The sequence below is a fragment of the Hylobates moloch genome, unplaced genomic scaffold (genome assembly GCF_009828535.3).
Source record: "Hylobates moloch isolate HMO894 unplaced genomic scaffold, HMol_V3 SCAFFOLD_11, whole genome shotgun sequence".
Lineage (NCBI taxonomy): Eukaryota > Metazoa > Chordata > Mammalia > Primates > Hylobatidae > Hylobates > Hylobates moloch.
Window position 1 is genome coordinate 102,633,629 of NW_026652286.1, and position 15,073 is coordinate 102,648,701.

Here is a 15,073-nt window from a genome sequence, read left to right on the forward strand (position 1 = left end):
AACCTGTCTCTACTAAAAATACAAAAATTAGCTGGGCATGGGGGTGGGTGCCTGTAATCCCAGCTACTCGGGAGGCTGAGGCAGGAGAATCGCTTGAACCCAGGAGGCGGAGGTTGCAGTGAGCTGAGATCATGCCACCGCACTCCAGCCTGGGTAACAGAGCAAGACTCCATCTCAAAAAGAAAGAAAGGATATTACAGTGGAATAATAAATATATATTCTGTGTCTTCTGTAACTACACGAAAATAATGGAATAGTAGAAGTACAGTACTCCACCACGAAGCTTTCCCAACCCCCTCCACCTTATAGAAACCCCAAATCTACCATATATGTTATAGGTCATATGATAAATGCTCTCATTTTAGACCCTAGGAATTTGAAATTAATTCATACACTAGGCATTCAGTAATAAGCCTCTTCTTGTGTAACAAAAATCACAGAGAGAAGGGACAGTAAGAAAAATGAAGTCAACTATTTCTTAAGAAAAAAAATTGGCTTAAAATAAGGCTATATTTCTAGTTCTTTCTTGTCTGAATGGAGACTACTGAGAGATAGGGAACCATCTGGTAAGAATAACAAAAAAATCATAGTATATATTTATAAATGCGGACAAGTCAGCTCTAAGCAGGGAACCCCAGTGGCATACCAATATGAATATTTCCCTTTTACCTTATCGCAATACTGACAAAAGTAATCACGATTGGGTTTTATGATGGGTAGAGTTAACTCTGGCACCTCTTCTATCTTCATGTCTGGGTGTCTCTTTGATAAGTGATTTACCTAAAGGGAAAACAAAGAACAAATGAGAAAAAGAGGCCCCATTAACCAAACAGAAGCTACACGAATGCCTCTGATAATGACCGCAAAAGCTGAAATTCTCTGAAGCAATGCCCCCAAATAATAAGGCATTTGGCCAGAACCAGCATCACCAGACCCCATCTGACACCAAAGCACTCACAGTCATGGTTAACAGGAGTTAACAATAATTCACCAAACAATTGAAGGTGATTCACTGTGGTGAATTCAGCTATCAACAGTCTTTGGCTGAAAGAACTACTATTGGAAAAAGGAAAATTACACTGGTATGAATTTCTTTGGTGAGTTCTCCTTATGCAAACTTGTCTTTCATTATTTAAAGCCCTAGTCTTACTAAGAACATGGAATGAGATACAGACCAAGGTTCTGAATTTTAAATATTGCTCTATGACCTTCCAGCTCCTGGCAGAAATATATTCTGCACCTGTAACAAGGTCAAAATGAGTTGAGGGCAGAGCACTGGCTATCTGATGCTTCAGCTAACCTGGATGCACATACCCTGCTTTGACGGAAAGCTTCCTTCTACTGCTGTTTGATATCTGGAAAAGAGAAGCATTAAAAGGAAACAGCTGGGGGCCGGGTGCAGTGGCTCACGCCTGTAATCCCAGCATTCTGGGAGGCTGAGGCAGGTGGATCACCTGAGGTCAGGAGTTTAAGAACAGCCTGGCCAACATGGTGAAACCCCGTGTCTACTAAAAATACAAAAATTAGCCAGGCATGGTGGTGGGCACCTGTAATCCCAGCTACTCAGGAGGCTGAAGCAAGAGAATCGCTTGAACCTGGGAGGGGGAGGTTGCAGTGAGCCGAGATCACGCCACTTCACTCCAGTCTGGGCAACAAGAGCGAAATTCCATCTCAGAAATAAATAAGTAAAAGGGAACAGCTGGGGAGAAGGCAAATACCCCATAAAAAAATACATTCAGGGACACAAAAGAGGGAACTAAAATAAGGTGAGAGCAGAGATTGAGATGGGTAAGGAAAAACAAAACTAGTGATGAAAAGTGATTAAAAAAAAAGAAAAAGAAAAAGACCTCTTGCAAGAATTGACCCAAAAAGCAGCAAGAGAGGGCAAAGGGAGACCAGAAAAGACAACTCCAAATTGGGAATTGTTTGCCTCTGTTTCTTCCCCTGGACATTGACAAAACCATTGATCAATATAACTTAGGACAGAATACAACACAAAAGTCACCATCATCGACAGAAATGAGGTATGCTGGGAAGACAGAGGAGCCCGCAGCCACTTGGCACTGACCAGCATGCCGCGCCGCCGGAAGCCCATCATGCACAGGCGGCACTTGAACGTGAAGCTGTCGTAGTCTGTGGACGTGATGCGGGGCTTGAACGTCTTGGAGCGGCTGATGCGGTCGGCTTTCTTGGCCTCCCTCTCAGGATTATGCATCCTCTGCATGTGTTCCCGTAGTTTGTCTTTTCGCTATTTAGAGAGAATTTTTGAAAACGGGGTAGACATGGGGGTAGAAAATTTTTAATTGAAGGGATAATTTTAAAAATCAATACAAATTAGCAGTCACCACAAGCCTCCAAGAGACATTTGAGTTGCTGGAATACTAGGACATAGACATGTTAAAAGTGGTGGGAGTTACTCTGTTCACTAGCAAATACGTGCATTCCAATGAACCTTGGTTTAAAATGACCATTAAATAGGAAAGATACATATCGACTTTTGAGAATAAAGACTATGCATTTATGTACAGGAGATTAAAGAGAACATGGAATAAGCCTGGTATAAAAGAACTTAAGACAAATTGAAAACAGGTAATATTAGATTTTAGAAGCCACGTGTAGGCCGGGTGTGGTGGCTCACGCCTGTAATCCTAGCACTTTGGGAGGCCGATGCAGGCGGATGACCTGAGGTCAGGAGTTTGAGACCAGCCTGGTCAAAATGGTGAAACCCTGTCTCTATGAAAAATACAAAAACTAGCTGGGTGTGGTAGCACATGTAATCCCAGCTACTCAGGAGGCTGAGGCAGGAGAATCACTTGAACCTGGGAGGCGGAGGTTGCACTGAGCTGAGATCGCACCAGCCTGGGCAATAGAGCAAGGCTCTGTCAAAAAAAAAACGCCGTGTATACTCAATTCCCACACCTTTCAGCAAACATTATATTTTTCTAAATCCCAAAAGAATTTAAGTAAGAATCTCTATCTTATGGATTTAGAACTTCTCACCTTACCGAATTAGAAGTTCAAGTAAACAAATCCATTGTTCACTATGATGGAGCATGGGGCCCAGGGCTCAGCTCCTGGTTTCACTATTTAGTGACACATGCTGATGTGAGTCCATGGAGAGAATCAGGCAGAGCCCATCCCGAATAAAAACAAAGTGCCAGCTCCCTGATCCAGTGAGGCTTTCTGCTCTGGGACACACGAATAAATTGTTATTAGTCCCGTAAAAACTCTGAGCCTTTCTACAAACCCAGTTCTTCCCACCTTTCGGTACAGGGACTTTTTTAAGGACTTCATTTTTCAGCATATTTACTCAACAAATATTCCTTGAGTGCCTACCAAGTATCAGGGAGCAGGATGAGGGCTGAGCTCTGATGCTGGGCCTCCCTCACCCACCTGCCTCTTCTGCTACAATGCATAGGACCTAACTGCTCTTTCTTCCTATCCCACCCGCCTTCATTTCTGGAAAGCCCAGGAGGGAATGTTCAGAGCTTTGTAGGCTACAGTAGGATTTGGATTAAGGACACTGCCCTAAATGACAGTATCTTTCTTTACTGTAGATACAATGGCCAAAGCACTGTTGCATTGCCACTTTTTTTCTTTTCCTTTTTCTCCGACTCCTCTCGCATTCCCACTTTTTTCTAAGCATCAACATTCACGAGTTCCCCTGTCTATTCCCTTTAAACAACCAATTGACCTTAACCAAATCATCACGTAAATTTCAAAGCCTAACACAAATACCACACCATGCTATACACATCGTGACGGGCACACATTTGTTGGATGCCAAATCTCCATGAGGCCTTTCCATCCTAACATCCCCCAAACCAAATGCGCCACCTGCCCCCACTCCTTCTGCCTAAGTCGTGCTTTTTGGTATCAGTGGTGTTCCCAAACATCTAGCCTCTCAAGCTGCAAATCTCCACTCCTTGTTGTCCACCCTTCCCCCTTTCATCCAAGTGCAAGGTCTTGTCAGCCTCCCATGACGCCTGTCTTGAACATGGCCCCTCTTCTCCACACCCCCTGCCTCGGCCTGAATTAGCCCAGCTCTGAAACGCTGGTAAGTCTAATTACTTAGTACAGCGTGCTAGCTTAACCTGCTTCCCTGGCTTCCTCTTGCCACGCCCTCCATCACTCCCCTTCTACCCATTTCCCTGCTGCTCCCTCTGCTTGAGGTGCCGATATCCCTCCCTCACTCCTCACCTCTCCCTTTCCCTAGCTGGCAAACTCTTCCCCATCCATGAGTGGATTCAAAAGTGTCACCGTGTCTATGAGGTCTCCCCTATACTCCAAATCAGTGAATCCCTCTCACAGCATTTTTGAGATGGAGTCTCGCTCTGTCGCCCAGGCTGGAGTGCAATGGCACGATCTCGCCTCACTGCAACCTCCGCCTCCCCGGTTCAAGTGATTCTCCTGCCGCAGCCTCCTGAGTAGCTGGGATAACAGTCATGTGCCACCACGCCCGGCTACTTTTATCTTTTTAGTAGAGACGGGGTTTCGCCATGTTGGTCAGGCTGGTCTCGAACTCCCGACCTCAAGTTGAGAGGTGAAGCAAAATGACCTCCATTGCTGGTTCAAACCCAGATGCCACACGGGGTTGCAGAAGTGTGCTTGGTTCCAATATTTTGTCCATCTTGGGTTTTTTTGGGGGCTGCAGGGATCCCTTCCACTGCCAGTATTGTTGTTGACGATGCTTTAGGGACCGAGCGGAGCCACTCCGGGGCCACGTTCCTGAGCTACGCAGCGCTTCGCAGGGGGCTGAGGCAGTGGCAGCGGCGCCATAGCCAGGCGGTGGCCCCACTCCATCCCCACCGCCAGCAGCTGCCTCCCTGCGGGGCAAGGCTCCGTCCTGCGGCCTGCCATGCCCAAGCCCCGGGAGGTCTCCCGTGCAGCCGGAGCACCTCCTGCTCTACCGCGCCCAGTCCCATCAACCGCCTGAGGGCCTAGGAGTGTGGGCGGGCAGCGGGGGACTGGCTGGCAGCGGGGGACTGGCCAACAGCTCCACCTGCGGACCCAGCACAGGATCCGCTAGGTGAAGCCAGCTGGGCTTCTGAATTGGGTGGAGACTTGGAGAAATTTTCTGTCTAGCTAAAGGATTGTAAATGCACCAATCAGCACTTTCTGTCTAGCTCAAGGTTTGTAAATGCACCAATCAGCACTCTGTGTCTAGCTCAAGGTTCCTAAACGCACCAATCAGTGCTCTGTGTCTAGCTAATCTAGTGAGGACTTCAAGAAGTTTTGTGTCTAGCTAAAGAATTGTAAACACACCAATCAACACTCTGTGACTAGCTAGAGGTTTGTAAACACACCAATCAGCACTCTGTGTCTAGCTCAAGGTTCCTAAACGCACCAATCAGTGCTCTGTGTCTAGCTAATCTAGTGGGGACTTGGAGAAGTTTTGTGTCTAGCTAAAGGATTGTAAATGCACCAATCAGCTCTCTGTAAAATGGGCCAATCAGCTCTCTGTAATACCAATCAGTAGGATGTGGGTGGGGCCAGATAAGAGAATAAAAGCAGGCCACCAGCACCAGCAGCAGCAACACATTTGGGTCTCCTTCCACACTGTGGAAGCTTTGTTCTTTCACTCTTCGCAATAAATCTTGCTGCTGCTCACTCTTTGGGTCCACGCCGCCTTTATGAGCTGTAACACTCACTGCGAAGGTCTGCAGCTTCACTCCTGAAGCCAGTAAGACCATGAACCCACCGGGAGAGACGAACAACTGGGGATGGAAGGAACGAACAACTCCAGACATGCCACCTTTAAGAGCTGTAACACTCACGGCGAAGGTCTGCAGCTTCACTCCAGAAGCCAGCAAGACCACGAACCCACCAGAAGGAAGAAACTCTGAACACGTCCGAACATCAGAAGGAACAAACTCCAGACACACCATCTTTAAGAACTGTAACACTCACCGCAAGGGTCCACGGCTTCACTCTTGAAGTCAGACCAAGAACCCACCAATTCTGGACACAAGGTGATCTGCCTCCCTCGGCCTCCCAAAGTGCTGGGATTATAGGCGTAAGCCACTGCACCCAGCCCCTTTATTCTTTTCTCTATTCTAGTGTGAGCTCCCTAAAGTCGGAAGGTCCCACCTTGACTTCAATGCTGCCCTCATGGAGCTTACACTTAGCAGGACAGGCAAATGCAATACACAAATGCTATGACAGGGCCACCAGCAAAAGGCCCTGTGGGAACTCGTGGGAGAAGCAGCACTTAATCCAGGGATCAGGAAATGCCCCATATGAAATGACATTAGCCAGGTGAAGGAATATGACAGTTTGAAAGTGCATTTCAAGTCAGGAGGAGGAGTGAGAGCAAGTGCAAAGGCCCAAGGAGAGACAGTATGCCACACCTGGGTAAAGCTATGGAGTTCAGGTCACCCTGAGTACACAGGGAGGCGGGAACCAGAGAGGTTGGCAGGAGCCAGATCTTGTAGCATCTTAGAAGTAACAAGAACTTCGGGATTTATCTGTGTGAAGAGCTATTAAAGAGTTTTTCCGGGTGTGGTGGCTCATTCCTGTAATCCCAGCACTTTGGGAGGCCAAGGCGGGTGGATCATGAGGTCAGGAGATTGAGACCATCCTGGCTAACATGGTGAAACCCCGTCTCTACTAAAAATACAAAAAATTAGCCGGGCGTGGTGGCGAGCGCCTATAGTCCCAGCTACCTGGGCAGGAGAATGGCGTGAACCCGGGAGGCAGGGCTTGCAGTGAGCCGAGATCGCGCCACTGCACTCCAGCCTGGGCGACAGAGCAAGACTCCATCTCAAAAAAAAAAAAAAAAAGAGTTTTTCAGAAAGGATGTGACATCAGAGCTGTTCTCTAGAAAAATTAATCTGATTCTAGTTTGAAAATATGCCAAGAAGGTAGGTGGTAGTGGTTTTGTGCTGGGTCAACTTGGCTAAGGGGAACTACATTTGAAGGGAATCTCCTTCCCAACATGGTTCTGAGTTGGGGTTAGCCAAAGAGAAACTCACACCAGCCTGGAAGGTGGAAAGGAAGCAGCTCCGTGCTGCTCTAGACAGTGTCATGTAGAGGTACCTGTGGGTCCCTACTTATCCTCTCTTTCCCACCCAGCCACCAGCTGTCTTCCTGCCAGTCCTGCTGGCCAGCTCCACATCCGCCACCAGATGCAGTGACACAGTCTTCCACAGACCGCACCAGCTCTCCTTCCTGGGCCCCCCTGCAGGTGGAGGTGCCTGGTTCCCAGATTCCCAGGTAAGTTCCCATTTGACCACCCAGACCAGTGCTTCTGTGGGCATACTGCTGACTTCCGACCTCCTAGCTTCTCCCTTTGACCCTCACTTCTCCATCTTCTCCTATAATTAAGCTCTTAGTCCTAAGAAAATCTTCTTCTATAACACTCACAGTGGCTTTGCTTCCCTAATTGAACTGTGTTGAATATACTGGGTGAAAGTAAAAGAGAAGATGAAAGCAAGCAGAGAAATTTAAAAGAAATATTCCAAGGTGTTAAAATATGGCATCTGGCACAAAATGAACAATCAAAAAACACTGGCTGGATGGGACGGATGGATGGATGGACAAACAGTATCACAAAACAGGAATACTTTTAGATATCCCAGACCTATTTACACTTTTCACATTGGAGTTCTCTACAGAATTCTAAATTGTGCTACTATATATTAAAAGCCGTTAGATTATATTCTATAACACCCTTACCATAAAACCAGCTTTGAAAATTCTATTTCTCTTTAATCTCTTTGTATCTGTTACAAATATACCCTTAGTTTTCCTCTCCTGAATCCATTTCTGATTCTTTTCCAGTTTCTATGAGAGTGTGACCTACAATCACTTTCAGCAGGATGTCTTCCAACGACATTTTTGCAGAATTACCTGATTTCCCAATGAAGCACATTTCATTGTTTTTACATTTATTTATTTAACTTTTATTTCTGGGTCCCCTGCAGGGTTTTGCCTGGCTTCTTCTAAGTTCCAGGTGGGTTACGGATACTTATAATGTTTTAATCTTTGAGGTCATTAACATTCACCAAAGTAGTCTAAGCCTTCTCAGCATTCTTCAGTTTTCCCACCTGAATTAGATGAGAGTCCTGCTGGCTACGAGGCTCAGTTACTGGCTCTTACACTTAATCAGTGCTCAACAAACACGTCTTGATCTGAATGTTAAGGTATTGGTCTGTTAGGAAATCTCAATAGCGATTTAGTATACTCGTCATTATACATTTGGATTCTTTTAGGACATGATGCATTTTTACTCTACTTGTTTGGGGATTTGAATTAACTATTTTGAGGAATTGAGTAAGTTTTCCCCCTTAATTTTTTTTTTTTTTTGAGACGGAGTCTCGCTCTGTCGCCCAGGCTGGAGTGCAGTGGCGCAATCTCGGCTCACTGCAAGCTCCGCCTCCCGGGTTCACGCCATTCTCCTGCCTCAGCCTCTCCGACTAGCTGGGACTACAGGCGTCTGCCACCACGCCCGGCTAATTTTTTTGTATTTTTAGTAGAGACGGGGTTTCACCGTGGTCTCGATCTCCTGACCTCGTGATCCGCCCGCCTCGGCCTCCCAAAGTGCTGGGATTACAAGCGTGAGCCACCGCGCCCGGCCAAGTTTTCCCCCTTAATTTTATAACTAAGTCAAACACAAGGCCCAAATTGCATCTCAGGTCCAGTTCACCAGAGGTGGGTGATACCGATGAAATAAACAGGCATTTATCCTCAGCTTGCTATAATTCCAGTGGCCACGAGAACCACCTTGGGCTGTGTCTTGGTGTCATACCTTAAATTGCTTCCCACAGGTAGAACACAGGAAGTCTTTGCGGTCCGAATGCCGGAGCATGTGGAGTCGCAGTTTATCGGGGCGACAGAAGGCCTTGTCACACTCTGTGCACTGGTAGATCTTTTCTGAGTGGAAGCTGCGCACGTGTTTTTTCACCTGGCGGTAAAAACCATAGGAAAATTCAGGGGACGCAGGCACCAAAGGAAATGACCAAAGGCAGCTTGTCAACGCTAGAGGGAGCCAAATGCATTACCATGGGTTTTCATCAACCCCGCCGAGGAATCCAATCAGATGTGATAATTGGCCTCAATAACACATACTGTCCCTGTCACAAAGAAATAAAACAAGTAGCCAGAAAGCCTTAGAAATCCTAACCTCCCTGATGACTTGAAACGTGAGAGAGAGAGAGAGAGACAGAGAGAGAGAAAGAGAGCTTGCTTGGTCAAAGCCCTGATCACTTGGAGCCCATTTTTTAAAGATAAAAAGCAAAAGTTCCTTTGGGTTTAAATGAAATCTTGCTAAAAAGGATCTATAGGAAGACAAAAACCAATTCTTCCTTACTTTTCTCCGTCTTTAATCTGCATAGAAGCAATTTAGCCCCTTTTGATCCTTTTACATCTTCTTATAAAATCAAGTTCTAAAGAATTAAAGACATGAATGAGTGGATACAGAAAACATTACCGGTTTATGAGAGCAATATGACGCTGGCGTCATTTCTCAACTGGGACTTACTTCCCTTACTTTTAGATAAATAAAGGAATAGGGCTTCTGAACTCTCTTAGCCACACATATCCAATGAAGAAGAGCTGAGGATGGAAGCTAAGTAGTGAGTCTTACCGAACTATTCCTATAAGACAGTTTGCTTCATTATTTTTGGAGTTTCTTTTGCCATTAAATTATGCCTTAAAGCAACCTTTCTACTAGTTTGTGTGAAGTGAGAAAATTTCCAAGACTCTCAACAGTAGCAGAACTAAAATTAAATCCTAGTCTTCTTTTCCTTTGGTAATTGAAAAAGTGTATTTTTACAAAATGTTTCGTTATTCACTGACATAGGAAAATCTTATCACTTAAAGTCCAAATGAAATCATGAGTATTCTGAAATTTATCTTCACCCATTTTGCTACAACAAAGAATACACTACAGGGGAGGAGGCAGTCAGTTCCTGATATGAAAGTATATTATATACCAACTTTCTCTGTTTCCTTCCAAAACGTATGGCCTTGGTTAAAGCAAGCAGGAAACCACAGTAGTGGTAGGGAGATGTTCCCAGCCTCTCAGAAACGGCAGTGTGTCTTCTACAGGCTCTGTATATTTGATAAGCAATAGATATCGACATGGATTATGAAAGACTTTTTAAAAATTATAATAGATCTGGGTGTTTATTACTTGTAATATAATTTAAACACTTTAATGTCAATGTCTGATCTGGACAATTAAGGGTCATAATAATCTTTTGTGTATAAAAGTAGTTTGATTGAAGAAATATTGTTCTCAATTGTAAAGTTGTTTAAAGAAGGGATGAAAATGCAGGTGCTAGGCAGTCTTGGTTTTCCAAAAATCGAAGTTTCTTTTACCAAAAGAAGGAAGCAGACAGGAATCTCAGTAGTAGACACTCACCTGGATAAAATCTGGGAACCGTTTCTTACAAGTTGGGCAGGTGAAGTAGCCATCATTGATATGAATGGCCACATGATCTTTCAACAAATCAAGGCGGTCAAAGGATTCTGGGCAAAAAATGCAAGAGTAAGTCTTCTGGTCTGAGTGGAGCTTCATGTGGCTCTCCAAGGATGCGCTGCTGATGAAGCCCTTGTTACAGAGATCACAGGTCAGTGGGCAGTTCCCCTCCCGCCCATGGAAGCGTAAGTGCTGGTCCAGTTTGTCCTTTTCCCGGAAGGCCTTCCCACACTGCAAGCATTTAAAAGGCCGGAAGGACTTCCGAATAAACAGATGCTGAAGAGCTGCATTCTGAAAGACATACACAAATGTGATCGTTTAGTGATGAAATTAAGAATGCAGCTGGATCACACTTTTACAGAGAAAGAGAGGATGATCTCTGCAACCACAGACTTCCCATAGAAGTTCAACTGTAGGACACACACAGTTGAAAGGAGATTTTTCTGGTGAAGACATTGAAAATGAGGCCATCCTCAAAGAAGTTCATCTTGAAGAGACGAAATTTTTTTGTGTTTTGTTTTACATCTATGTATGTGGGTTTTCTTTTGAAAGGGTTTAAGTAACACAAAAAAGTGTTCCCAATAGAAGACGTGTGTAATAAAACAAATTCCACAGTGGAACAGGATAAAAATGGAAAATTTGGAGGAAAAAACTTAGGGTCTAAGTCACACATGCAGGAATCAGGCTGGAGCAAGTCAGCCAAATGTTACTTGTTGAAATCCATGAGAAAAAGTATTTGAAGCTTGATTAAAACGTTTAGCAAAAAAAAAAAGACAATAAAAAGAACTGAAGGGTAGTCCTTGCCAGTGGCAGGGTGGAGAAGGAAATGGATACCAGGTTTCTTTTGGGGGTGATGGATACCAGGTTTCTTTTCGGGGTGATGAAAGTGTTCTGGCATTAGAGAGTGGTGAAGATTGCACAACTTCAGAATGTTCTAAAAACCACTTTAAAGGGTAGTAAATTTTTTGCCATGAGAATTTCTTGAAAGGATTCAGATTTATGTGAATGAGACATGAGCACACGTCGTAAATGGAATATATGCATTTCATCACTTTCTACTTAGAAAACAGAAGATAAGGTCCCAGCATAGCTAGTTAGTTCTACTGGTTAGAATGCCTTGCTAACAACATTAAGCTCATCACACTGTTCCTGCCTGGACCAGGCAATTCTGCTCTTTGTTTTCAGGCACAGATTGCACTTGTAATGCTGATTAGCCATCTTGTAAATTCATGCAATTGTTATAGGGAATCCAAGTGGAAGAGTATGGGCACTCAGTGCAAACCCATCACCACTACTGGAAAAACTACTCATGCTCTACTGAGAGCAGATCGACAAAATCATCTCACACAGAGAATGCAGAATCAATCTTTCAGTTATGCTTACAATGAAGACTCATTCATAAGTTCCTCAAAACACTGAGGGAAAGCTCTAGATTGCTACAAGGGGGGGAATCTTTCAAGTATGTCTGTGAATGGCTGTGCCTATGTAGCTATAAATGAACAGCAATTGAAGGATTAATGGAGATCTTAGTGCGATTTGTGTAATGAAGAAAGTGCAGTGATAACAATGCTTACACTCTTAACTTCAAATTACTTGTAAGCATCAACTTTTAAACTAAATTTAATGTGAAATCATCATGTGAGGAAAACAAAATAATTATTTTTGGTTTAGTGAAATTTCTAGACATGATTACTATTTAACAGGAGATTTCCCTCTCAGGGCTTCTCTAATAGGGCTAGGAGAAAGATTTTTAAGCTGCTACCTACTCACTTATCTTGAGTAGATAAACAGCAATTCTGTTGTCTTCTTCAGCTGATAGGGCTGCTTCAGGGGATGAATCATACTTTATTCTCCTTTGTATCCAGATCCCTTAATAAGTTGCTTAGCTTATAGGAAGTCTTCAAGAGTAGTTTGAGAATCAGTGAAATATATTTCATATGAAACTCAAAAAAATGATTTCAAGGATTTTTCTACAGCATCTGCAGAGATTTTTAAGAATAGGTCTTTCTCAGCTGGGCACTGTGGCCCACACTTATAATCCCAGCATTTTGGGAGGCCAAGGCGGACAGATCACCTGAGGTCAGGAGTTTGAGACCAGCCTGGCCAACATAGTAAAACCCTGTCTCTACCAAAAATACAAAAATTAGCTAGGCGTGGTAGCAGGCACCTGTAACCCCAGGGCTGTAATTCCAGCTACTTGGGAGGCTGAGGCAGGAGAATCGCTTGAACCTGGGAGGTGGAGATTGCAGTGAGACTCTGTCTCAAAAAAAAAAAGCATAGTTTTTTCTCAAATCAGCCACAGGGCTTGCTTTCACTTCTGTGCACAGTTCAGCTGCCACCTCATCTTTTTAACTGTCTGGATACTGATTTTACATAAAAGCTTTACTATTTTGTCTACTTTCAAAACTTTACAGAAATATTGCCGATGAACCGATACTATTCTGAGGTTCAAAGATGCAAGATTCAGAGCACTTTTGCCATGTAGGAATCTTTTCCTTTATCCAAGTTCACTGAAGTGTCCAAGAACAGACACAATGCACATTGACTGTGGTCCTGCTGAGGATGCCATTTCTCCTTGGGTGCCAAATCCAGAACTCAGTTTTGTTTTGGTCCATTATGCTAATCAGTCTTCTGTCATTTCTGATTAGCGTGAGTACCTTCAGACACTTGATTTAAACTGAGCCACCACCTGGCTCCACTTTCTTGGCTCTATTGACAAACCTTATCATCTTTTCAATTTCCATGGAGCCCTGAACATTGTCTGTACTCAAGAACTAGATTGTATTTCTCTGATCTAATGATACTAATGGGATCATCATATTACAAGGTCGTAAAAATGCTGAAACTGTTCCCACCCCTTGACCCACTTGCAGGCCATTTCTGTTCTAAGGTGTCTTCTGTAGCTCAGAGCCACAACCCGTACACATTTCTAGAAGAAATCATGAAAAACGTCGGAGAGAGCACACAGATCCACTCTAGTTCTTCTGCTTCCTGAGTTCGTCAGGCAATCCACCACACTATACACATATATCAGCTACTCTAGGGATACCAAAATTGTATTGTTGGTAAATTCTGTGATTTGGGATTCAACTCACATTGCGGTGAATTCTGAGACAACAGATTGTTTGTAGAGAGAGATCATAAAATGTTTCTAAAGTTTAGGGGTTTTTTTTGTTTGTTTTTTAGAGATGGGGTCTTGCTCCATCGCCCAGGCTGGAGTGCCGTGGCATGATAATAGCTAACTGCAGCCTCGACCTCCTGGACTCAAGCAATCCTCCCACCTCAGCCTCCAGGGTAGCTGGGACTTATAAGTACATGCCACCACGCCTGACTAAAATGTTTCTAAAGGTTGATATTAATAGCTAAAAGAACCTAAATTATTGATCAATTTTCATATTATTTTAATCCTGACACAAAAAGGAAATCAAACAGTCATGTACACAAAAAGGAAATCAAACAATCATGTTTGTTGATTTGGGGTTTTGGGGACTTTTTTTTGAGACAGGGTCTCACTCCATCACCCAGGCTGGAGTGCAGTGGCACAATCACAGCTCACTGCAGCCTCGACTTCCCAGACTCAGAGGATTCTCTCATTTCAGCCTCCTAAGTAGCTGAGACTACAGGTGCATGCCACCATGTCCAGCTATTTTTTGTATTTTTTTTTAGTAGAGACAGGGTTTCACCACATTGCCCAGGTTGGTCTCGAACTCCTGGACTCAAGCAATCCACCTGCCTCAGCCTCCCAAAGTGCCAAGATTATAGGCGTGAGCCACCGTGCCTGGCAGTTTTGGGGTCTTTTAAACAACTTTCCTTTGTACAATTTTCTGCCCACTTTGAAAGCCTTTGGTTGGCCAGCCCTGCCCAACTCAGCTCACTCTGCACCATCCTTCCTCTGCACCCCTGCTAGGGCCAGTCTCATGTCTGCACTGTCCAAACCACAGCAAGAACCTCCTGTGTCTGGGCCTCTGATCCTATGGCTATCATTCTCTGAAAGAGTCTACCTTCCTCCTCCCTTTCAAGGGCTAGTCTAAGTCTCACCTTATCCAAGAATTATCCTGACTCCTCTATTTTACTTCGACCTTTCACTCCTCCAAGTTATACTTTTACATTTAACACCTAACTGTAAACTCCCCTGCATTAGTATCGATTTCCTACTTAGACTGCAAGCTCAAGTGAAAATTCTATTGTGTACCTAGCACAGTGCCAAATAGACAGTTAGAACTCAACACTATCGCATAAGTCATTCCAGTGGTTTTAGCGCTGGAAGGGACCTTGGAGATCACTTAGTCCTACCCTTCATTTTGTATATGAGGAACCTGCGGCCCACAATTTATTCCTTGATCTATTTACAAATAAATTATCATTATTCATTAATTTGCATTTACTGTAGCAACCAAACTGTGGTTTCCACCAGGATTTAGTAAGTACAGGTTGCAAAGAACAGCAGGTCAGGCAAACACTTAAGTAACATTCTGTTATGTGAAACACAGGAAACAAACCTACCTGCAGCTCCAACTGAGCAGGCAGCATTAGAGGAGAGAAAAATAGTTACATTACCAATTGGATTGGAAGACTTCCCTTCAGTTGGTCATTACCAATCTGGATAGAAAAGATGAAAAAATACATAGCCCTACTTTTTAGAATGTGTGA

General features: G+C 44.0%; 1 protein-coding gene across 2 annotated transcripts in view; it reads right to left on the reverse strand.

Annotated features, from left to right (window-relative positions):
- Positions 1-15,073, reverse strand: part of PRDM10 (PR/SET domain 10) — a 66,171-nt gene that overhangs the window by 16,916 nt on the left and 34,182 nt on the right. For both annotated transcript variants that reach the window (XM_032167889.1, XM_032167891.2), the window contains exons 11-14: positions 10,367-10,714; positions 8,750-8,905; positions 2,069-2,248; positions 670-780 (exon numbers count right to left, since the gene is read on the reverse strand). In XM_032167889.1, the coding sequence (XP_032023780.1) occupies positions 670-780; positions 2,069-2,248; positions 8,750-8,905; positions 10,367-10,714 (795 nt within the window). The remainder of the gene's footprint in view (positions 1-669; positions 781-2,068; positions 2,249-8,749; positions 8,906-10,366; positions 10,715-15,073) is intronic.